At 43.2% G+C, this 26,159-nt stretch overlaps 1 protein-coding gene across 1 annotated transcript in view; it reads right to left on the reverse strand.

Annotated features, from left to right (window-relative positions):
• Positions 1-26,159, reverse strand: part of TRPM2 (transient receptor potential cation channel subfamily M member 2) — a 406,419-nt gene that overhangs the window by 17,701 nt on the left and 362,559 nt on the right. Inside the window, exons 27-30 of the mRNA XM_077448652.1 lie at positions 15,469-15,614; positions 12,827-12,903; positions 3,646-3,747; positions 3,269-3,355 (exon numbers count right to left, since the gene is read on the reverse strand). Of these exons, the coding sequence (XP_077304778.1) occupies positions 3,269-3,355; positions 3,646-3,747; positions 12,827-12,903; positions 15,469-15,614 (412 nt within the window). The remainder of the gene's footprint in view (positions 1-3,268; positions 3,356-3,645; positions 3,748-12,826; positions 12,904-15,468; positions 15,615-26,159) is intronic.

The raw sequence follows: 26,159 nt of genomic DNA on the forward strand, positions 1-26,159 counted from the left end.
TCGTACGTACGATCTGTGAAGAGAGGGAGAAGCTGACGCACCGATCGTGCAAACGAAGGTACAATTTTTAACTTTGTACATCACTAGCCTATACTGCTTCTAGATTGAGGCCTGCATTGGGACAAGATTTAGTCGAGTTTAGCCTGACATTAGGGTTTGTCTTGTGTTGTGTCTTGCAGAGAATATGGATGGGTTTAATGACCATAGTTTCCTCCCTCTGTTCATCGATAAGTACAGGGAGCTGCCCTGTCTGTGGCAAGCTACGCATCCACACTACAGTAACAAATTAAAGAGGCAGGCAGCGATGGAGAAACTGCTGGAGTTTGTGAAGCCGGTGGTCCCCAGGGCAGACATCACCTATTTAAAAAATAAAATTGGTGGCCTGAGGAGTACATATTTGAGGGAGCACAAGAAGGTGCTGAAGTCCATGCAAACTGGAGCTGCAGCAGATAACGTTTATGTCCCCAGGCTGTGGTACTACAAGAGGATGCATTTTTTGTCAGACCAGGCTGATGTCAGGGAATCCCTCTCTACCCTTTCTTCCATGCATCCTTCTACAGTACATTCCACCCCTGCTGAGTCTTCCGAGGCCCGACCTGGGCCTTCCACTCAGGAAGAACTGGAGGAGCCCAGCTTGAGCCAGGTATAGTATTGTTCTACATATTTTGGGAGTAAAAATTAATGATGTTAACTTGATTTTTACTCACTAATTGCTGATTTGAAAAAGTGTTTCACATATCAATAGACAGTAGTGGCCAAAACATTTTTTAGCCAAGAATGAAAAATGCTGGGCTCAGAATGATAGTCTTTTCTATTTGTTAACAATTTGCAACAGTCTTGAGCTGAAAATTGTGTGTGTGTTTGATGATCCAAAAACTAAAACTATGTCCCTTTTTAATACACAGGAAGACCTCAGCCAGGAGGAGGGTGTGGAATGCAGCAGCCAGGAGGTGGCTGTGGAAAGTGGCAGCCAGGGGGAGGCAGGGGTAAGCGGCAGCCAAGCGCTGGGCAGGCGGAGGGGCCTGACTGAATCCCAGGTCCCTCCCCTCCGCCTTCCACACAAAAGGGCCAGAAAGGGGAGGAATGTGGAGGAGTCGGCTCTGAAGCTCATCGGGGAGGCTTCAGCGGTCCTCAAAGTCACCTCCACATATCAAGAGGCCTTTGCCGCCTTGGCTGCCTGCAAACTCCGGCAAATGGAGGAGGGGCAACAGATCTTGTGTGAGGAGCTCATCATACACACCATCAACAAGGGGTTGTTGGGCCAAATCACACAAGCAACACACTTGTGTGATTTGGACCATGTACCTCCTCCTCCTTCTGCCACACCTCCAGCACCACAGCCACAGCCTGGAAGGAAGCATGGAAGGAAGACCAGAGTGTTATAACCTGGGTTCAGTCTGGTCTGACAGAAGATGCAGCCTCTTGTAGGACCACAGCCTGGGAACATAGATGTCATCTGCTGCTGTTCGGGTTTCTTGGACTTCAGGACCAGACTGCTCTCCTTCAAATATGTACTCCTCTGCCCACCAATTTTTGCATTTAAATAGTTGATGTGTGCCCTGGGGGCCAAAGGCTTCGCTAATCTCCTCAGTTTCTCCAGCGCTGCCTCCCTATTTATTTGTTACTGACACCTAAATAAAGGTTTTTTTTGGTTGAAGAAATACTTGCCTATGTGTTTTACTTCAAAATTGACAGTTTATTTGTGAGTAGGCAGGTACATTTCAAAAATACAAAGTCAAATTAATAACAAGGGGCACCAACACCAAACAACCTCCTCTAGATTAAAAAAGAAACCAATAAAATAAAAAGATAATGGTGTTGTGGTAAGTTGACACACAAAACACACCAAAAAAATTGCAAAGATGAGCAAACTGTTAAAAAAGGAGATCTTGATTAAAAAAAACAACCACAAAATTTTAAAACAAGAAACCAAAAAAATGATTGGGGAGATGTGACGAATTACAATATTGTATTCATGAAATGAGGAAAAAGAGTAAAGAAATACGTTTGGGAGAAGTATGTGTGAATATGAGCAGCAAAACAACTTCATTCTTGTAGCATTATAAAGAAAAAGAGAATCCGCTGCATGTGCTATATCGATTACATGCAGTAGTTTTACCTGACCGAGCGCTTCCGTCTCAGAATTTTATTGTGAGCATGCGTGGCACCTAGTCTGTCGGACTAGGCTACACACGATCGGAACTGAATCATGTTGTCGGAAAGTTTTATAGCCAAGCTCTCAAACCTTGTCCGTCGGATATTCTGACGGAAACAGTCTGGAGCCCACTCACTGTCGGATTATCCGACAACACGGTCCGATCGGACATTTTCCATCGGAATAACTGACCGTGTGTACAAGGGCTAAGAATAATAAAGCCTGAAAAATTAAAACTGATGAAGTTGCAGTCTAATGACTGGTAAGCTGCAATATATTCTATTTTTGTTTTTGGGTTTAGATAGACTTTAACTATAAGGTTATCAGAATGTGTGACATAGAAGAATAAGTATCTGTAGGAAAAAAATGTGTGTGTACATGTTTTTCTGTGTGTGTGTGTGTGTTTATTTGTTGGTGTGTGTTTCAGTGAAACAGTGCATATTACCAACATGGTAGTAATGAAGGGTAGCAATTTTCCCAGATATATGCTGTACTGTTAAGAACTTGGCATTAATTGATAAATAAGGCAACTTGCACACATGATTAAATTGTGGCTTAAGAAAACTGTCATGTGAATGTTACTTATGTACTCTGTGAAGATGTGCAATATGTTGGTGCTACATAAAAACTGAAAATAAATTTAAAAAATGTACATTCCTTCATACAAAAGCCACTCCTTTGACCAGTATGGGGCTGATTATTACTATGATTATTACTATGGATTACATAAAATGCCTATGTGGCCATGTACCTGCTTTTTGCATTCATACTGTACAGTAACTTTAGGAATGATACCATTTATTGGCTAACTATGCATTGTAGTACAAACTTTTGAAATTATGCTGGCCTCTTCTTCAAGCAATCTATTTATTTCTACTTCTGTCGATAGTAAACACAGTACAACACTCTGCTTCTAAAGAAATAAACTATATCAAGCTATTAAAAAACAAGCAACTACCTTCATAACAGTTTTATATTAAAATAAATAATTATGAGATCATTTATATATGGTAATTCAAGCAGACAAATTTACTTAATACGCAAACATCATCTTTTTTGTTTTTGCCAATAAGCTATGGTAGGTGCAAATGTAAATTATCAATGTGTACATACTGTGTTATTATAGGATGAATAGCATGGTTTGGACCAAAAAAGCATAAACTGCCTCTGCCTCTCAATCCAGTTCGACCAATGGGATTCCTGCCAAAATAAGTTTCATGTCTTTTTAGTATACCTTCCTTTGTTATAAAATGCATAAAATTAGCATATTGCAGCAATTAAACATGCTGTTTTCACTTAAGCTTATGGTATATTTTGGGTACAATCTTAATGAAGGGATATTTCAGTTCTTCACTTTATAGAGCATACGCCAGGATCAATAGATTTAACCTTCTTAGATACTCTTTTTCTTCGCTAGATTGAATTAGCATTAGCAAATGCTGTAAGCAAAAGCTAACAACAAGTTTTCAAAATAAAAAACATATACTTACAGTGGCAGACCATCCTGCACCACATAGTTTGCACAGTAGCTTTGACGATTGACTGTTCCATCTAATGTGTTGTAGTTAATTTTCATCAAAGAATCTGGGGAGCTAAAATAAAGGTAATTTCCTGTTCATACAGCTTATTTTAAAGGATTCTATATATTTTAAAATACAAATGGTCGGTAGAATTAGATAATAAAAACACCATAACAGGCTAGAAAGCAAGGATTTTAACTCCACTAGAGTTGGAAAAATAGAAGTTGAAGTAAGAGGGAGTAATGAGCAAATTACCTTAACCTATGTGTTTTTTTTTTCTACTGAGATTTCTCGTCAAAGGCTTTTAGTATGAATTGTAACATGGCTGAGACAACAGTCTTTTTTGTGCTTAAAAGTATATACCATATTTATTAGCGTAACATGCACTTCCCCCCCCTTAAATTAGGGGGGAAATCGCGTGTGCATGTTATTCGCTGATATAGGCTGCCCCCGAGGGGAAGGAGGGGACGACCGCCGCTGAAATAGAGCTGGATCTCCTGTGTGCTCAGCTCTGCTCGCAGTCATGCTCAGTCCTGCCCCCTGGACGGCTCCTAGCATTGACATCCTGGCATTGGACCAGAGTTATGCCCATCGTATGATCTGTGTCAAGGGGTGGGACTGTGTGTGACGCAGTGTGATGGGCACAGATCAGGCTGCAGTTGGCACTAATCAGGCTGCAGTGAGGAGCAATGCTGCAGATGGGCACTAATCAGACTGCAGTGAGTAGCAAGGCTGCAGATGAGCGCTGATTAGGCTGCAGATGGGCACCGATACCACTGCAGTGAGGAGCAAGGCTGCAGATGGGCACTAATCAGGCTGCAGTGAGAACAATGCTACAGATGGGCACTAATCAGGCTGCAGTGAGAACAATGCTGCATATGGGCACTAATCAGGCTGCAGTGAGGAGCAAGGCTGCAGATGGGCTGCAGTGAGGAGCAATGCTGCAGATGGTCACTAATCAGGCTGCAGTGAGGAGCAATGCTGCAGGTGGACACTAATCAGGCTGCAGTGAGGAGCAAGGCTGCAGATGGGCACTGATAAGACTGCAGTGAGGAGCAAGGCTGCAGGTGGCCACTAATCAGGCTTCAGTGAGAGCAATGCTGCAGATGGGCACTAATAAGGTTGCAGTGAGGAGCAAGGCTGCAGATGGGCTGCAGTGAGGAACAATGCTGCAGATGGGCACTAATCAGGCTGCAATGCAGCAGATGGGCACTAATCAGGGTGCAGTGAGGAGAAATTCTGCAGATTGGCACTAATCAGGCTGCAGTGAGGAGCAATGCCACAGATGGGAACTAATCAGGCTGCAGTGAGGAGCAAGGCTGCAGATGGGCACTGATTAGGCTGCAGATGAGCGCTGATAAGACTGCAGTAAGGAGCAAGGCTGCAGATGGGCACTAATCAGGCTGCAGGGAGAGCAATGCTGCAGATGGGCCCTAATCAGGCTGCAGTGAGGAGCAAGGCTGCAGATGGGCTGCAGTGAGGAGCAATGCAGCAGATGGGGCACTAATCAGGCTGCAGTGAGGAGAAATGCTGCAGATGGGCACTAATCAGGCTGCAGGGAGAGCAATGCTGCAGATGGGCCCTAATCAGGCTGCAGTGAGGAGCAAGGCTGCATATGGGCTGCAGTGAGGAGCAATGCTGCAGGTGGGCACTAATCAGACTGGAGTGAGGAGCAATGCTGCAGATGGGCACTAATCAGGCTGCAGTGAGGAGCAATGCTGCAGATGGGCACTAATCAGGCTGCATTGAGGAACAATGATCCAGGTGGGCCCTGATCAGGCTGCAGTGAGGAGCAAGGCTGTAGATGGGCACTAATCAGGTTGCAGTGAGAGCTATGCTGCACATGGGAACTAATCAGGCTGCAGTGAGGAGCAAGGATGCAGATGGGCACTGATTAGGCTGCAGAAGGGCATTGATTAGGCTGCAGATGGGCACTAATCAGGCTGCAGTGAGGAGCAAGGCTGCAGATGGGCACTGATTAGGCTGTAGATGGGCACTGATTAGGCTGCAGATGGACACTAATTAGACTGCATTGAGAAGCAAGGCCGCTGATGGGCACAGATCAGACTGCACTGAAGCTGCAGATGGGCAGAGATCAGGTTGCATTGAGGCTGCAGATTAGCACTAATTAGGCTGCATTGATGCTCACTGACCTTTATTTTGCTCAAAGTGGTTTATTTAAACCAAAAAAAAATTTTTATTCCTGAAACTTCCCTCTTAAATTAGGGTGCGGGTTATACACCAGCGGGTGTTATACTCCGATAAATATGGTAGGTGAGAAAGAAGTGTAAGTAGCTGGAACCTTGAACTGGGGCCACGTAAGACTTTGAAAGGGAAGGTCAACAAAAATTGGATAAAGTGATACATACACTGGTTTTGCTTTCTGACTAAAAGAATAGAAACTACAAAGTTAGCATTTACTGAGCTTAGCAAACAAGCTAAGACTATTTTCGCTTCAATTAAAAAAAATCAAGTTTTAAAATTTGCCCCACACGGTTGGGTATTAAAAATAAACAGAATTTCGCCTAATTTATTATTCAATATTGTAAAGTAAGCATATACTTTTCATATAAAATTATTTTTTTGCTAAGTTACCAGCTTCTATTAGTAACATCAACCCCACCATAGGGCCTCTCCCCACTCCTCCAATCCATTTTCAGCATTTTTTTTACAGAAGACTATAGGGGCACTTTGAACAAACAAAAAACAAAACAAAAACAAAGACCACCATAATTTTCTTTACATACAAATATTTCATACTTTGCATTCTTGCTGCACCAGGTTTTCCTTATTGGTTACATCCAGAATTTTAGATATTTCTTTTAAAAGGTAAAAAAAAAAGGTATCTAAATATAATAGTAAGCTTGCAATGGGTAGAGGCAAAACAACAATACTATCTTTGCACAACATACAAAGAAGTAGCACAACCTACATACAGTATATAATGAGATGAACCAAAAAAACTGTGCGCCAAAGAAAATAAAAATTCCTCAGATAAACAAACAATTGCCAGCAGCAGTGTGAAAGTGAGCTGACTAGTATCACTGTGAAATAAAGTGCTTAAACACTGCGCTTAGCTGATATAAATTCAAAAATAATAAACATAAATCAGTGAATCAAACATACCAATTGTTATATACTTCCCACTTTGTGAAAATTGCTTGTATGTGGATAAATAATCAGTTCTCCAATGCTTTGTGTTCAGACAGAGGTGCCCCACATGGATTTAAAACACTCACCCCTAGATGTTAATGCTATCGCTAGAGTGGTAATTTGCACTTGGTGGGGTATAAAAACCCCTAGATGGTGTATTCCAAGGTCATCTGTATTTATTTATTTATTATTTATTTATTTATTTCAGTTACTTATCTAGCGCCATCAATTTACGCAGCGCTTTACATATACATTGTACATTCACATCAGTCCCTACCCTCAAGGAGCTTACAATCTAAGGTCCCTAACTCACATATATATATATATATATATATATATATATATATATATATATATATATATATATATATATATATATATATATATATATATGTACATAGACGCATTTCTGCCAATAGGAAAGGCCATCATCAGGAAGATGGCAATTCCTAAAGGTCAGTTTATGCACATAAAAAGGAACTGATAAAGGATACTCTCATAATAACCTTCAAATGGTAATAAAAATTGTAGAAGAAATGGACAGGAGAAAACTCTTGAAAGATAACGTCAGAGAACAAAAATCTTATGATATGTCATTCATTACAGGTTTCAATAAACAATATAAACATCTAGAATAAGCATTAGAAAACATTGGCTAATTCTAAAAAAATACCCCACTTTAAGGGATCTCTTACCTAATAATCCTTCCTTTATTTATTGTAGGGCACCAGGACTAAGAACCAAAGTGGTTCACAATGTCCCTGACTCTCCAAAACAAGAAATGACCATGTTCGATTTCAAAGCCTTTTATCATTGTGGTAGATGTGGCGCCTGTAGAAGTATGAAACCAGGACCCAGGAAGAGAACCACATTTATTTCCCATCAGACATTCAAACAATATCCCATTAAAAACGTAATCACATGTGGAACAAGGAATGTCACATATGCCATGGAATGTACCTGTGGGTACCCATATGTTAGAAGAACGTCTAGGACCCAAGTAAACAAATTAGTGAGCATATAATGAATATATGCAAAGGGTTCCCAAAACATGTCTCAAATCATTTCAGATTAAAACATGAACAAATTCTGCTGAGATTACCTTTTACACTATTAATTGTGTTAAGAGACATTGGAGAGGTTCTAATTTAAAAATATCCCAAAATTAAACCAGATGGATATTTGAACTCCAAACGCTGACACCCCAAGGGTTAAACAAGATAAACTTAAACTGCTTCATCACCAATTATTCGATATTTAGAGACCACTTAGAAATAGTAAAATTAATTTTGAATAAATACTATTGTATAATCATTACCACCATTTATTTAATATTCTCCCCATTCTAATAAATTATTCATAATTAACTAGTTTAACTAATTCAATTTAGTACTCTAGTTAATGACATTATCTAATCCCAATTTTATTATATTTAAAATGTAGTTTTTTCAGTTTGATCACAAGATGGAGTCTTGTGTTGCAATCTTGCGGAACCAATTCTACTTGCAATTACCATTGGTCCACTACTAGATGGCACCATTCCTAACACTAATATTACAAAGATATGTTTGTTTCCAATTTTTTTATTTTCAATACATTTTCCTTTTAACTGTATATTTTTCAACTTTATATTGTGAGCACCCACAAGTGTACAGCATGTGTGGATCAATTAGCAAATAAATGATGTACTAATAAGTAGGCTAATGCCTGAATGGGTATATAAGACCACACTTAAAATGGCAGATTCAGAACTTCCTGATGACGGCCTTTTTCTATTGGCTGAAACGCATTGAGGCTTGATCGTGTCATCGCAACATCAGATCCACCCAAAAAATGAGTACTGGGGACTGAGCCTCACTGCAACCGAGCGGCATCCAACGGGGATTACGGTTTTACACAGTGGGAGACCCCCTCTGTCATTTTTCCTTCCCATCCATGGAGGATCATCTTAAATACAGCTGACCTTGGAATACAGTGTATAACCATGTGGGGCACCTCTGTCTGAACATAAAGCATTGCAGCACAGATTATTTATCCACGCACAAGCATTTTTCACAAAGTGGGACGTTTATAACAATTGTTATGTTTGATTCACCAATTTATGGTTATCATGTTTGAATTTATATCAGCTAAGCACAGTGTTTACCAACTTTAGTATATAATGAGAACATTTGGCTGTACCCTAATTTGGCTTCGAAATTAGAAACTATTCTTAAAAAATGAATTTTAGACTATATCATGAAATTGTAACATGTACTGCCATAGGGTTATTCACTTATCCGTTGCACTGTTGGAGTTCCCTGAAGGTCCCATGCAAATACCCAGGCTAGGCACAGATCACATTTTAAGAGGGACTAATTCTGGAAGCTGTGTCAAAAAAGGCAGGCAAAAGACAAAGGTCTAGTCACCAATATTACCTGTGGTCACCCTGCAGCAGATATTTCCTCATTACTGACTTACCAAGTTTTGTTCTGCACTGTAGGGTTGATTTACTAAAACTGGAGAGTGCAAAATCTGGTACAGCTGTGCATTGTAGCCAATCAGTTTCTAACGTCAGCTTGTTCAATTAAGCTTTGACAAAAAACCTGGAAGGTCATTCATTTCTATGCAGAGCTGCAGGAGATTTTGCACTCTCCGGTTTTAGTAAATCAACTCCTACGTGTCTCTATATAAATGTAGCCATCTTAGTAGAAGCAGAAGTGCCTTAAATTCACACTCCTGCAGATATACAGCTATGAGACTACAGTTACAGGCATGCCTAGGCCCACTCACCTACTAGTGCACTAGTATTTTTTTTTTCAAATAACGTTTTATTGATGTTATCAAACAGCAATTGAACAAAGCCTGAGCATTTTGATATACATGCAAAGATAGAACAAGGATTTAACTGGTACATACTTAGTGGCAACATAGAACATTTTAAAGAGTAGATACTCATGTTTGGAATACTGCATAAGGTATCACATTTCAAATATGAGCTACAATCATCCATCTCCAGATCAAAGAAGATCAGAGGAGTGAAGGAGGCAAAAAAACAGACAAATAGAATAGAAAGAAAGAAAAGGAAGAAGGGTAAGAAAGGGGTTGGGGGGTAGAGAGTGAGAGTGGGGATCCCTCCCCCGACTCACGGCAGATCATCATGGCGTTGCCATTCCTCCCAAACCATATTGTGCATCTCCAACCTGTCCCGCAACATGGCTGTCATTTTTTCCATGCTTTCTACATCTTTTATTCTAGCGTAAGGTCCTCCTGGAATGGGGGGGGGCTGTCTCTTCCAGTGGAGAGCTAATAAGCATCGAGCAGCTGTGAGTATGTGTCTCAGTAGCTTTTTGGAAGGTTTAGAGATCTGTGGAAGTGAGACCCCTAGTAGGAATAGTTTTGGGGACAGGGGAATCTGCACTCCCAGGAAACGGGACAACAGGAGCTGTGTTTCTGTCCAAAATGGTACGATCTTGAGAAAGCTCCAGTATACATGGAAGAGGGTGCCTCTGTCTCCATGGCAGCGCCAGCATCTATCTGAGCAGGACGGGTAGATAGCATGGAGTCTATCTAGTGTCAGATACCAAAAGTATAAGATTTTGTATGCATTCTCCTTGTATAGAGTACAGTAGGAACTTTTTTCTGCCTGGGACCAGATCGCCCGCCATGTTTCTTCCGGAATTTCCTCCCCCAGCACCTTCTCTCATCGGAGCATATAGGCATGTTTGCCCTGAGTGTCGGTAGAATAGGAGTTGAGCAGCTGGTAGATATCAGATATCAAGCCTCTGCATGCTTTTCCTTCCAAGATTATGCTCTTGAAGGGGAATGGCGCAGAGAATTGAAGGCTCGGGTCTATGGATTGGGCGCAGTGCCGTATTTGCAGATATCCATAAAATACCTGGCGAGGCAAGTCATGTTTGTTTTGTAGTTGGGTGAAAGACAGCAATTTACGGGATCTAGGGTCTAGCAGGTGACCAAAGTGAAAGAGGTTCCGTGTTGCCCAGGGAAGAGACATCCGGTGTGTAAGGCCCACAGGTATTTCAGGATTATATAGAAAGGAGGTTAGAGGCAACATCTCCAAGCTGAGCCCATGGATTCAAGAAAGTTTTCGCCACGATGATCTAAGTAAGGTCATTGACCCTAGGAGTCTTTCTGGGTCCACCTCCGCCTTCGTGCTCCAGAGTAAACTGTTTGGGTGTGTGGGTGCTAGCCAGATCTTCTCTATTTCCATCCATTTGTTATATGCTCTTTGGGGGAACCAAGAAGTGATCGCTCGCAATTGGGTTGCCTGGTAATATTTCACCAGGTCTGGGAACGCCAGTCCCCCCTCTGAGCGGGAGGCTACCATTACTGAGCGGGGCACTCTGTGTTTCTTGTAGTTCCAGACAAAACGCATCGGATCTGCTTGGAGTTTCCGCAGTTGTCCATAGGGAACTGGGATGGGCAATGTCTGGAACAAATACAAGAGTTTGGTGAGGATGGTCATCTTCACCATTGCTATTCTGCCCAAAAGATAGATGTCTGTAAAAGCTCTCGTACGTGGCGAAAGGGGGGGGGGGAGTTAGCCTGGTATAGGGATGAGTATGATGGTGTGATTTGGACCCCCAGGTATTTCAGGGCTGTGGACTTCCAGTGGTACTGTAAGCATCACTGTAGGTGTTGTACTTCCGTGTTCGGGATATTGATTGGGGCACTAGTATTTTTAAGGTATTTAGGACAAAAGGTAAATATTTCAGAGTACCTCTTAGGCACAATTAACATTTCTAGATGTTCCCCATAACATATAGAATTGTTACTTTCTGAGTGCAGATCGACAATTAATGTGGTACAGTGTGGTGTAGATTTGTTATGCGTTTTACATATCTTACCATTAAACTATATGTGCACATATTTTTGCTGGAAATCACAACAAAAATGCAGCAATCAGGACTTACAACACATCTCAAATGCAATGCACCTTAAAGTAGAAGGAAAGGCTACACAAAAAAACAACTTTTCAGTGTTGCATCTCTTGTTCCCTATTGCTCTGCATACATTTTCCTATAAATTGCAGTGTAAATACTTTTGCTAAAAGTTTTTCTATGCAGAAAGTAACCGCAAAGCTCAGGCTTTTCTGTGTTGGGCCGTCAACGCTGCCAAATCCCATACAGCAGTGACATCACCTGCTGGCATCCTTAGCTCAAAGGCGTTGTCAGGCAGGAGAGAGTTCACACCCACTAAATGCACAGAAACAAGATAGAACGGGTTCTTTGTGATCATGTAACTGCATAGAAAAACTTGAAAAAGGGGATTTAATTTGTGATTTATTCAAAAACGTATGCAGGAAAATAGAAAGCAATGAGGAGGCTGCATTTATAAACTGGTTTATTGTGTAGCCCTTACTTATGTTTTAAATGTGCAGATATGATGTGTGGGACTCTAAAGACAGAAGCAGCCATCCCATGGTGCCTACTGTGCACCAGCTGAATTGTGATGATTCAACTGAAAAGAATACAGGTTGTCATAATAAAAACAGGGGCTGTCAATGAAGACATCTACATCAGAAAATGCTAGTTTCCAGGCAGTGGGTGCCCCTGAATTTCTCTAATGGCAACCAATTTATGTTAATCCAAATATAAATATGAAAATGTTCTTAAACGCTTTTGAATTAACGTATATTTAACCAGAAAGCTTAGTGTTTACAATCACAGGATGTGAAAATGGGGGAATGATTCTTTTTTATCACAGAGATATGCTGGTGATTTTATTTGATTGACTTATAATGCAGCAGTCATAAAAAGTAACAGATTGGTTATAGAATTTAAGGGCTAGGCAATAAGATTCCAATGCAGATGTGTTAAATAAATATGTGTTTAAATTAAAACACTAAAGTAATATCGTCTTATACAATGTATGAGATTAGAAAGGATAAAGGGGAGAGAGCAGTTTAGCATACTGTAGATCCATAACATAGTTGGTAATCCTATGCAAACATAAACCCGATCATGAATTTTCTAAGAAAATAAATCTTAAATCTTACTCTGTATAAGGATCATGGATGGGTTTGTCCTTTCTAACAGCAGTATAAAAAGGAGGGTTATAAATACTGAATTCTACCTGAAATAAAAACCAATGACGAATAGTTACAACTATGTATAGTTTTATGTTTTATTGTTTAAAATATAACCCCAGACAGAAATATAAATCGTTGTCATATCAGTAACTAAAAGCAATGAATAAATAAGATAATAATCTGAAATAAGCATAATCAAAATGTCAACGGAATAAGCAGTTTTAACTGTTAACAGCAACCAATGAGAATTTTTCTTTATGTTTCCAGAGTGTATTAGCAAATTAGAATCATATTTAGCTACCAAGATTTTTCTAAGGAAGCTGCAAAGAAAAAATTGTTTCATTTTGTTGTTTCATGAAACCTATGACTGAAGTGCCTATCATGTTTTGTCCTTTGTGTATGACTTGTGTATAGCTTAGCTAAACTGCACCAAATGTTTGGAAAATTAAATTGTAACATCACTGTCAGGGTATTTTTTTGGTGACCTGTATTTGGAATTATGGTCATTAAAGCGGAGTTTCACCCAAAGTGGAACTTCCGCTCGTTGTACTCCTTCCCTCCTCCGGTGCAACATTTGGCACCTTTTGGGACATCCTGTCCCCACTTCCGGGAGCTTCAGCCACAGGTATTTGCGTCATCGATGGGGCTCCCTCCTCCTTCCCTGGCCGCTGAGCCAGTAGAATAGAGGAGCAGAGCCCTGCGCATGCGCAGTAGGGTTCCCGGCATGAAGCCGTAAGGCTACACTGCCGGGTTCCCTTACTCACAATGGAGGCTGCATGCCATGGAAACATCAGCTGTGGTGCCGACATCTCTGGACTCCAGCACAGGTAAGTGTCCGATTATTTAAAGTCAGGAGCTGCAGTATGTGTCACTGCTGGCTTTTCATTTTTCCAGCGGTGGGCGGACCTCTGCTTTAATACCAATTTGCCAATAATAGGATTTTGCATCACAGTTCACTGGTAAAAGTGGAGGAATCAGCACATACAAGCAGACCCACTTATAAAAGCAGTTCATTAATGTAGCTTTAGAAAAAAAATATATAAGCAGCAAGCCATATATGAGTAGACAATCACAGATAGGGGCAAAAGAAAGCTACTAAAGTTGTGAAAAACAGATACTAAAATCATTCATTCAATGTTGCAAATTCAGCAGCAATATATAAAGCTTATGTCTGAGTGTACGGCTGCGGTGGTAACACAGTATCAATGTGGTTGTGGATGATACAGTAGTTTATAAGGCAGAGCATAACTTCCTCTTCAGTGCTACTCAGATCCACAGGAGCTACAAGTAGGTCAAATAACATGCCAGCCAATAAGTCTAGAAAAAGACACCTGGTAATATGGCATCATGAAGCCCAGACACTGTCAGGATGCAAGTAATTAAGGCAGGTGGCAGGCACTACCAGGGTATTTGCTGCATCTGCCGCCAGGATCATGTGTGCTGGAGGAAAACCTGTCCAGCTTTTTGTTGAACAGAGATGCTAGTACAGTAAATCCACATCTGGCATCCCCCAATGCAGACATATGCCCCCAAACACTTCCAGAAGGAGAGACAATTCTGGGTAACCAGTGGATTCTCAATACACCTCACACAGCCCAGGGGTTATATGAAACACAAGGCAAGAAATGCCTTCATCGAATACCTCTTTCTTAAATTATATGCATTTAAAAAAGAAAACAAAAGACAATATGTACTTACATTTATTGTGCCTTGATTGTGCACCACATAAACCAGCCAACTGATATGTGTTAATATAGTAGCGCTGCTGCTCTGCCCTCTTCCTGGAGCCAGCATGTGCTCCAATCAACGGATGTGATGTCAGACCAGATGTCCCACCCCAAATGTGTTTCATAATTCACCAGACGTCCTCAGGATGACTTTTCTTCCAGCTTCCTGAGGATGTCTGGTGAATGATGAAATGCATAGGAGTGGGCATCTCTTGGATGGTGTTTTCTATAACCCCTGAAATATGTGAGGTGTATTGAGTATCCACTGGTTACATATTCTTATTCCTGTGACAAGTGGAGGAGAACGGTGGAGAAAGCTGCTTCTGCTGCAAAGTGTGTTTTGACCTGCTTATTTAATTATAAGAGGTCAAATATATTAGACGAGTGAGCACTTTGTGGGGAGGAGCCCTTTTGTATTGGTACAAATGGAAAAGGTCCTTTTTTTGATCACCAGATTGCACTTTGAAGTGGTCACTTTGAATGTGGACATTATGGACATGTTGAATAACACAGAGTATAGAAACTGTGAAGAGACAATTTAATTGTAATTTTTCCACATGCGCTGTATTTTTTTTGTGAAAATAAATTACATTTGTCTGAGTGCTGGTCATAATTTTAGGAAAATTGGTTCATATCACATAGGAACATGTGGAAGACATAGCAGCTGGGCCAAGTTTATCTGATTATTTGTTTTTTATTTTTGGTGAAGATTTCACTGTTGACACATAGATCTGTTTCTGTACACACAGCAGCGCAGGTTGGTTTAATATACAAAATGTTGGTATGGGTCTACACTACTGCTATTGGTACTACACATAAATAAGAAAGAAAAAGTAAACTCCAAAGAAAGAAGGAAAGAATAAGTCCAGAATCAGTACTTACCTCCCAGGGAACTTTTTCATCAGGCACAGGAAAACGTACTACACTTGAGTCAGGGTAGTGGATGTTCCTTGAATTAACATGGCATGGAGAGAAAAGTGTTTCATCCTTATCTTTTAGTTCTATATCACCAAGCAATTTGCTGGATACTATCATAGGAAGGAGAACAAGAGTAAGCAAGAATTGTGGTTTAACTAACAAAATACAAATCACATTGTGAGGATTCTTCAATATTATTAACTAACAGTTCTAGGAAAATGTGAACAAAGTTAGGAGCTATCATATAGTAGAACTGAAATCATAAAAATGAATAAAACCTTGGTCGTTCTATGAATTGTACAGTTTTAACAGTTAATAAAGACAAAGGCTGGCAACCCTGATGGGGCCCCCTAGTGGCCCAGGGCCCTCGGGCAGTGCCCTAGTGGCCAAATGGTCAGTCCGCCCATGGCAGCAACTAATATATGGGAAACAAAAAAGAAGGTTAGTTGCGCTAACAGTGAAACAACTGATGTTCAACCAGTGTGAGCATAGACGTGAATATTGCAAGAAAGTAAATAAACATTACCAACGAAGTGAATGATCATACATATAATATTAAGACAGTAATGAAACAAATATATAACTTGAAATATATGAGCCAAAGTGGATGGCCTAATAAATAAAGTCCGCAAATGAACTCGCCAAAGAGTGGATGACTAAGATATCTGATGTGAGTGTAATCTTCCACCACCAAGTGCTGAACACCATAAAAATGATGCCCTTACCAAGGCTTGCTGGGACCCACTGACCTTCACATACTCTCAGATGTGGTGAGCAAACAAAACTCTGGACATCACACTATTATCAGGCTACAAACATCCAACTTTGAGGAAGAGTTTTCATCAACAACCGAGTGACAACTATTTTACCACCGTGAGTCCGTGGATTATTCCTACACCGATTTACCGGCTGCAGGTTGTTCCCTTGTCTGAGACTCCGGATCCTCCTGGATAAAGGCCCGGGCTGGGTTTATAGCCGCAGGCTCTCATTGCCTGCCCTATGGTAAGGGCATAATTTTTATGGTACCAATAGACCAATTATTGAACATTATTTATTTTGATAAACACCAATTGTCAAATATTAAAGCCAAATTTAAAAAAAGGTTGTCCAGCATTTATCTATCATCCTTCAGTGTTATCATTTAGAAATATAGAATAAAATTGATGTATGTTAAAGAGAGATTATCATCAAAGAAGAAAAACATAACATAGAAACATATTATTATTATTATTCAGGTTTTATATAGCGCCAACAGTTTGCGCAGCACTTTACAACACGAGGGCAGACATTACAGCTACATTACAATTTGGTACAAGAGGAATCAGAGGGCGCTGCTCATTAGAGCTTACAATCTAAAACGGAAGGGTCAATTGATACAAAAGGTAATAGCTGTGGGGAGATGAGCTGATGGAGGAAGTAAAACAGTGTTAGTTAGAAGCAGGATAGGCTTCTTTGAAGAGAAGAGTTTTCAGGGATCGCCTAAAGATGGATAGATTAGGGGACAGTCAGACAGATTGGAGTTCCAAAGGATGGGAGAAGCTCTGTTGAAATCCTGGAGGCGAGCATGGGAGGAGGTGACAAGGGAGCTAGAGAACAGGAGGTCTTGGGATGACCAAAGAGAGCGTCTTGGTTGGTATTTTGGGACTAGGTTAGTGATGTAACTGGGGGCAGAATTATGGATGGCTTTGTAAATTATTGTTAGTACTTTGAATTTTATTTGTTGGGTGAGTGGAAGCCAGTGGAGGGATTGGCAGAGAGGGGTGGAGGACACTGAATGGCTGTTAACGTGTATGAGTCTGGCAGCGGCATTCATTATGGACTGAAGGGGGGATAGTCTATGTAAAGGTAATCCAATGAGGAGGGAGTTGCAGTAGTCGAGGCGAGAGATGACCAGGGAGTGAATAAGAAGCTTGGTGGTGTCATTAGTTAAAAAGGGGCGTATTCTGGAAATGTTGTGGAGGCTAAGGAGGCATGATTTGGACAGGGATTGGATGTGGGCCTGAAAGGACAGTTCAGAGTCTAAGATTACCCCTAGCACCCTGGCATGCAGGGACGGACTGATAGATGTGGCATTAATCTTGACAGAGAAGTCAGGGGAAGGGGCACGTAGGAGATGAAATATTAAAAGCTCAGTTTTAGATTAAGTTTGAGGAAGTGGTTTGACATCCAGGCTGATATGTCTGTTAGTAAATCAGTGATGCGCGAGGAGATTGATGGGGTGAGCTGAGAGGCAGAGAGATAGATTTGGGTGTCATCTGCATTATAAATGGTAGTGAAAGCCATGTGAGGCTATCAGCTGACCCAGGGAGGACTTGTAGATCGAGAATAGTAGAGGTCCAAGGACAGAACCTTGGGGAACCCCAACGGAAAGGGGAGTTGGAGAAGAGGAAGTGGAGTTGTAGGTGACACTGAAGGTGCGATGAGATAGGTAAGATTTGAATAAAATGGAGAGTACAGCCTTGGAGACCAAGCAAATTGAGTTTTTTGAGGAGGAGGGGGTTATCGACTGTATCAAAGGCAGCAGAAAGGTCCAGGAGTAAGAGTATGGAATAATGACCATTGGTTTTGGCTGTTAGTAAGTCGTTTGTGAGTTTTAAGAGGGCAGTTTCAGTGGAGTGCTGTGGACGAAATCCAGACTGAAGGGGGTCAAGTAGGTTATTCTCAATGAGGTGGTCGCTCAGTCGGTTGTAGACTAAATGTTCAAGGAGTTTGGAGGCAAAAGGGAGTAAAGAGATGGGTCTTAAGTTGTTAAGATTGGTGGGGTCTGAGGCCTTTTTTGGTATGGGAGTGACTAGTGCATATTTTAGAGGGTTGGGGAAGATGCCAGTAGAGAGTGAGAGGTTGAAGATATGAGTTAAGGAGTATAGGATTGAGTCAGATGGTGACCGTAGTATTTGAGAAGGAACAGGATCCAGGGGGCAGGAGGTGAGGTGGGCAACATATCTTTTCTTCTATTTAAATGTCTTTGAGTAATAAAAGTGCCACATTAGGGCTGTGGTAAAACAACTACTGTTGCACCTTGGTTTTACCTCTTTAGACCAGAGGTGTCCTTTAATTTAGCATGTGCTAATCTATCCACTGATGTGAAATGACACAAAACACAGGAAGTACAGTATCAGTTTGTGGAACGAAATAAAGAACAATGTTACATCAACCATGGTGAGTGCAAAATCTGGTGAAGCTGTGCATGGTATCCAATCAACTTATACATTCAGCTTTCTCATTTAAGCTTTGACAAGAAAAGAAAACTGTAAACTGATTGGTTTCTATGCAGAGCTGTATCAGATTTTGAACTCTCCAGTTTTAGTAAATCAACCCAAATGGGCCCAGAGGGAGACAGGTAGAAAATGGCATTGACAGGCCAGCAAAGGGGAGCATGCTCTTTGCTTCGCAGTGCATCCTTGAATATAATAGAAAGAGCTCTGTGGTCCCTAATTCAGTAACATTCCACTTCAAAATACCTGTACATACATGTAGACAATTTTTTTTACATTAAAATTCAATATTTAACATCTAACTATATTCTAATGCACAATGGTCTATTAAACAATCACATAATTTGAGTTGTGATTTATGCTACCTTGTCACAAAGCACTGCAATTTAGACTATGAATATAGTGAAAAAATACAGAAGCACAGGCTACCAGATGTCAAACTGATCAGTAAATTCTGCACCACAGTCAGCTAAATTATACATGCATGGCTCAAGTTGTTCTTAAAATATAAGGTTGTCCCTGCAGTTTTCTCCAACTGGGAGCTTTGGAAGGAGAATCCAGTGCATCGAGTAGGGATGAGCCGAACACCCCCCGGTTCGGTTCGCACCAGAACTTGCGAACGACCCCCGCGTTCGGCACGAACGTTAGAACCCCATTGAAGTCTATGGGACTCGAACGTTCGAATTGGAAAGTGCTAATTTTAACGGCTAATATGCAAGATAGTGTGCTAAAAAGGGTTTGGCGATCTGCCTCCTGCCTCAGAGGACATGGGTCACTGCAAAAAAAAGTTTTAAAAACTACCGTTTTGGCGGGAGCACTGATTTTAATGACGATTAAAGTGAAAAAAAAAAAGTGAAATATTCCTTTAAATATGGTGCCTGGGGGGTGTCTATAGTATGCCTGTGAAGTGCCACGTGTTTCCCGTGTTTAGAACAGTCCCTGCACAAAATGACATTAAACGGAAATAACACCATTTAAAACTGCTTGCGGTTTTAATGTTATATCTGGTTCCTGCAATATGGTTGAAAATCATTCAGAAAAATGGCATGGGTATCCCTCCCTGCCCATTACCAGCCTATTTGGGTCTTGTACGCATATTAAGGGGAACCCCGTACCCATATTAAAAAAAGGAAATGCGTGTGGCCCCCAGGCCCTATATACTCAGAACAGCAGTATACAGGCGGTGCAAACAAGACAGGGACTGTGTAGGTTTGTTGTGTTAAGTTGAATCTGTTTGTAATTTTCAACTGGTACATTTTTAAAGTGTAGCTCCAGTCAAAAAAACTATTTTTAAGCTTTTTGGAAAACATAGGGAAGGATTATCACCCCTGTATAATTTGTTTTGTCGTCCATCTTTTTTCATCTCACTTGCTGTTGTCTCCTTCCGTTTGCAAGTAGGAGATGTTTGTAAATTGGATGTTTGAAAGTAGGGGCCTGCCCTATATGCTCTGCAGAAATGGCGGAACAAGGTGTTGGTTTTGCAACAACATTGTAAGCCTTCAAAGTGACTCTTGGTGGCCGCTGGAGCGCCCTGCTGTGAACGATTATATCAAGAATTGTAATTACATGCCATTGTTGATCAGTGGTAGAAAAATTGACCTTTGGTGGTTGTGGTGCTGGTGCCACAACACTATAAGTCCTCACAGTTACTCTGGGTGGGCACAGGAAGGGGCCCTCCTGTGAAATATTATATCAAGAATTGTAATTACATGTCCCTGTTAAACAGGGGCAGAAAAATTGGGCCTTAGGCACTGGTGCCATCACACTGCAACCTCTGCCATACACTCTAGTTTTTTTGCTGGAATTAGCCCTGCTGCAAAGCATTGCATCAACAATTGTACTTAAACGCCCCTGTTAAACAGGGGCAGAAAAATTGGGCCTTAGGCACTGGTGCCATCACACTGCAACCTCTGCCATACACTCTAGTTTTATTGCAGGAATTAGCCCTGCTGCAAAGCATTGCATCAAAAATTGTACTTAAACGCCCCTGTTAAACAGGGGCAGAAAAATTGGGCCTTAGGCACTGGTGCCATCACACTGCAACCTCTGCCATACACTCTAGTTTTATTGCAGGAATTAGCCCTGCTGCAAAGCATTGCATCAAAAATTGTACTTAAACGCCCCTGTTAAACAGGGGCAGAAAAATTGGGCCTTAGGCACTGGTGCCATCACACTGCAACCTCTGCCATACACTCTAGTTTTATTGCAGGAATTAGCCCTGCTGCAAAGCATTGCATCAAAAATTGTACTTAAACGCCCCTGTTAAACAGGGGCAGAAAAATTGGGCCTCAGGCACTGGTGCCATCACACTGCAACCTCTGCCATACACTCTAGTTTTATTGCAGGAATTAGCCCTGCTGCAAAGCATTGCATCAAAAATTGTACTTAAACGCCCCTGTTAAACAGGGGCAGAAAAATTGGGCCTCAGGCACTGGTGCCATCACACTGCAACCTCTGCCATACACTCTAGTTTTATTGCAGGAATTAGCCCTGCTGCAAAGCATTGCATCAAAAATTGTACTTAAACGCCCCTGTTGAACAGGGGCAGAAAAATTGGGCCTTAGGCACTGGTGCCATCACACTGCAACCTCTGCCATACACTCTAGTTTTTTTGCAGGAATTAGCCCTGCTGCAAAGCATTGCATCAAAAATTGTACTTAAACGCCCCTGTTAAACAGGGGCAGAAAAATTGGGCTGCTGGCATCACCCAGAACCAAAAATGTTCTTCCAACATATCAGCGGAGGAGGAAGAGGATAGACAATCAACATAACAGGACAGTCACTCAGCATCAGCATAGGCAGTCTTGAAGGGATGTGGTATTTCAAAAAAAATTATTCGGTTACATCAGCTTCAGGTGCTTGGTAGCTGTGGGTGATCCAAGACTGATTCATCTTGATGAAGGTCAGTCGATCAACTGATTCGGTGGACAGGCGCACCCTGTGATCGGTAACGAAGCCACCAGCAGCACTGAAGGTGCGTTCCGAAAGAACGCTGGATGCAGGACAGGCCAGTAGCTCAATTGCATACTGTGCAAGCTCTGGCCAGTGATCCATCCTCAAGACCCAGTAAGCCAGAGGATTTTCAGTGGGAAAGGTGTCCAAGTCTGACCTTGCCCCTAGGTATTCCTGCACCATGTAAATTAGACGCTGGCGATGGGTGCTGGAACCAATCATACCTTGGGGCTGCGGACTAAAAAATTGTCTGAACGCATCAGTCAGACGGCCACCTTCTCCACCGCTCCTTCTGACTGATGCCTCAGCAACACGTTGTCCAGGACCAGGAGTTTGTGATCTCCCAGTCTCTGGGAACGCGTTGCACAGAGCTTTCTGCAAGGCCTCCCGGAGATGTCTCATCCTCTGCTCCCTCTGCGATGGCAAGATAAGGTCGGCAACCTTACCCTTGTACCGTGGATCAAGGAGAGTGGCCAGCCAGTAATGGTCCCTCTCCTTGATCCGAAGAATACGAGGATCCTTCCGCAGGCTTTGCAGGATCAGGGAGGCCATGCAGCGTAGGTTAGCTGAGGCATTCGGTCCGGAGTCCTCTGGGTCACTAAGGACAACATGATCCGCAGCTACCTCCTCCCAGCCACGTACAAGTCCACGTGTTTCTTGGGACTGTAAATCATCCCTATAAGACTGCTGCTGCTGATGCTGAGTGCCAGCCTCCACCTCCATGCTGACACAATCATCCTCCTCCTCCTCTTCCTCCTCCTCACCCTCTTCCTGTGTGATGGGTGGCACAGCAGGAACACTGTCTGGATAAAGGGGGCCTTGAGAGGCAAGGAAGTCCTCCTCTTCCTGCCTCTGTTCTGCCTCAAGTGCCCTGTCCATTATTCCACGCAGCGTATGCTCCAAGAGGTGGACAAGAGGTATAGTGTCACTGATGCATGCACTGTCACTGCTCACCATCCTTGTGGCCTCCTCAAACGGTGACAGGACAGTGCATGCATCCCTGATCATGCCCCACTGGCGTGGTGAGAAAAAACCAAGCTCTCCTGACCCTGTCCTGGTGCCGTAGTCGCACAGGTACTCATTGATGGCCCTCTGCTGCGTGTGCAGCCGCTGCAGCATGGCCAATGTTGAGTTCCATCTGGTGGGCATGTCACATATAAGGCGGTTCTTGGGCAGGTTCAACTCCTTTTGGAGCTCAGCCAGCCGAGCACAGGCATTAAATGATCGGCGGAAATGCACACAGACTCTCCTGGCCTGTTTCAGGACATCCTGTAAGCCAGGGTACCTGCCCAAGAACCGCTGCACCACCAGGTTAAGGACGTGAGCTACACAGGGCACATGGGTCAGTTGTCCCTGTCGGGCATTGTTTTGCCTGCGTACTTGCGTAGCCCCTGCAACGCCTACGGAGCACCGCTGGTTCTGAGGACAGAGCACTGGAAGAGGCTGTGGAGGAAGAAGAAGAGGAGGGGGTGGAGGAGAGAGGTGTGTCACAACCAATAGTAGCATTTTGGAGGCGTGGTGGCGGAACAACCTCCAATACTACTGCACCTTGTCCTGCATCCTTCCCAGCAGCCAGAAGAGTGACCCAATGGGCCGTGAAAGACAGGTAACGTCCCTGTCCATGCCTGCTGGACCATGAGTCAGCGGTAATATGCACCTTACCGCTGACCGCCCTGTCCAGCGAGGCAAGGACATTGCCTTCCACATGCCGGTAGAGAGCCGGAATTGCCTTCCGTGAGAAAAAGTGGCGTTTGGGGACCTGCCACTGAGGAACCGCACATTGTACAAACTCACGGAAGGGGGCCGAATCTACCAACTGAAAAGGCAGCAGTTGAAGTGCTAGCAATTTAGCCAAGCTAGCATTCAACCGCTGGGCATGTGGATGGCTGGGAGAAAATTTCTTCCGCCGGTCCAGCAGCTGGGGCAGGGACATTTGTCTGCTATAATCGGACGTGGATGTACCACTAGCAGAGTTCCCGGAAGCACTTGGCTGTGACACACCTAATTCTACACCTTCATTCCTCTCAGAGCAGGTTTCAGAGAGGACTGAAGGTCTAGTGGGGTTGGAGATGCCAGCTGATGAGGAGCAAGAAGAGGTCCGCTTTGTTCTTTGGTGTGGGTCTTTGAGGTATGCTTGCCAACGAGCTGCATGGCAGGTCAACATATGTCTGGTCAAGCATGTGGTGCCCAAGCGGCTGATGTTTTGGCCACGTGAGATACGCTTGAGACATATGTTGCAAATAGCAGCGGTGCGATCTGATGCACTCATCTCAAAAAAGGCCCACACCAAAGAACTTTTAGAATAACGCGCAGAGGAAGCGCTCTGCGCAGAGGAAGCGCTCTGCGCAGGCGGAGCTCTGCGGTGTGATTCAGTCGGTGTGCTGCCCCTAAGCTGGCCCCCGGAGGGCATCCTGCCTCGTTGGACATGTGCCTCCTCCTCCTCCTCCTCCTCCTCCCTCCTTCCAGGCACCCACGTGGAGTCAGTGCCCTCATCATCCCCTCCCTCTTCATCGCTGTAGCAAACCTGGCAGTATGCTGCAGCTTGTGGAACATTACTGCCAGATTGCTGTCCTTCTTGAGCATCCCCTCTCTCTGTGCTCACGCTACTGCCTTCCTCTAGCTGAGTGTCATCATCAGAGCCCACCAAACACTGGGCATCCTCCTGGAGCATGTACCCAACACTGTGCTCAAAGAGTTCAGGAGACTCCTCAGGAGGACGTGGTGGGTCTAGGGAAGGAGTCACTGATGATGACATTGAGAGGAGGGACGACGATGTGTTGGCAGCTGCTTTTCTACTACCCTGAGACTGGGTGAGAGAGGATGAGGAGGATGAAGAGGGCTTGGTCATCCACTCTACCAAGTCGTTGGCATGTTGCGGTTCAACATGTCCAGCTGCAGAAAAGAAGGACAAGCATGTCCCATGGCCACGTGCTGATGACAATGCACCGCGTCCCCGACCAGCACTGTTGTCTCTAGACACAGAGCCTGCTTGCCCTCTTTTATCGGCTCTCGCCTGTCTGCCTCTCCTTGCTGGCCTTCCAGACATGGTAATGGCCTGAAGGGAGTTGGGTAAAACAGTAGTTGGGTAGTTTATATTGTGCTGGAGGCACACAACACCCACTAACTCCTGCAGATGCCTTTTTTATAGAACAGCAGAGTTAAAGGGGTATATACAGATGTATACTGTGCTGTGCTGGAGGCACAGACAACTTCCAATAACTCCAGCAGATGCCAATCGGGCCCAAATACAGAACAGCTATGTAGGTGGATAATAGCGGTATGTACTGGGTACAGAGCAGGCACACAGCACGCACTATCTCCTGAGTGACACTGCTGACTGCAAGCTCTATTGTTAAAGATGGACCACTAGCTATATAGGTGAGGTGAATATCACGGTGTATACTGCGGTCAGGGCACGCAGACAATAACAAGAAAACAGCAGAGTTAAAGGGGTATATACAGATGTATACTGTGCTGTGCTGGAGGCACAGACAATTTCCAATAACTCCAGCAAATGCCAATCGGGCTCAAATACAGAACAGCTATGTAGGTGGATAATAGCGGTATGTACTGGGTACAGAGCAGGCACACAGCACGCACTATCTCCTGAGTGACACTGCTGACTGCAAGCTCTATTGTTAAAGATGGACCACTAGCTATATAGGTGAGGTGAATATCACGGTGTATACTGCGGTCAGGGCACGCAGACAATAACAAGAAAACAGCAGAGTTAAAGGGGTATATACAGATGTATACTGTGCTGTGCTGGAGGCACAGACAACTTCCAATAACTCCAGCAAATGCCAATCGGGCTCAAATAGAGAACAGCTATGTAGGTGTATATAGTGGTATGTACTGGGTACAGAGCACGCAGACAGCACGCACTAACACTACTGACTGCAAGCTCTATTATTAAAGCTAGATCACTAGCTATATAGGTGAGGTGAATATAGTGGTGTATACTGCGGTCAGGGCACAGACAGTAACCACTACACAAGAGCAAAATAGTAAATCAGCCAAAAACGATTGGTGTGTAACTGTGTTGAAGGTACACAGAACACCCACTGCTTCAGATGCTAACAAACACTACACGAGGCCGCCTGAAAGGCAGCTTTATATAGTGTGGGGCGTGCACTACACAGTCTGAGCTATGATTGGCCACAGGCAGGATGCCTGTGGCCAACCATTGCTCTTCCCGCTACTGGCGCTGCGATTGGCCAAGCATGCGGGGTCACAGTGCATGCTTGGCCAATCGTGAGACAGCAATGCATTGCGCCATCGCAGTGCATTGTGGGCCACACGAATTTTGCCGCGAACGGCCCAAACGTTCGGAATTCGGCGAACGCACGAACGACCAATGTTCGAGTCGAACATGCGTTCGACTCGAACACGAATCTCATCCCTAGCATCGAGCCAGGACAGGAAAAAGTCAAAACAATCAATGGATCATGAGATGCTAACATTATCTTTGTCTAACCTATATCTGTG

Source organism: Lithobates pipiens, unplaced genomic scaffold, assembly GCF_037356315.1.
Source record: "Lithobates pipiens isolate NorthernLeopardFrog02 unplaced genomic scaffold, aLitPip1_a1.2 Scaffold_22, whole genome shotgun sequence".
Classification (NCBI taxonomy): domain Eukaryota; kingdom Metazoa; phylum Chordata; class Amphibia; order Anura; family Ranidae; genus Lithobates; species Lithobates pipiens.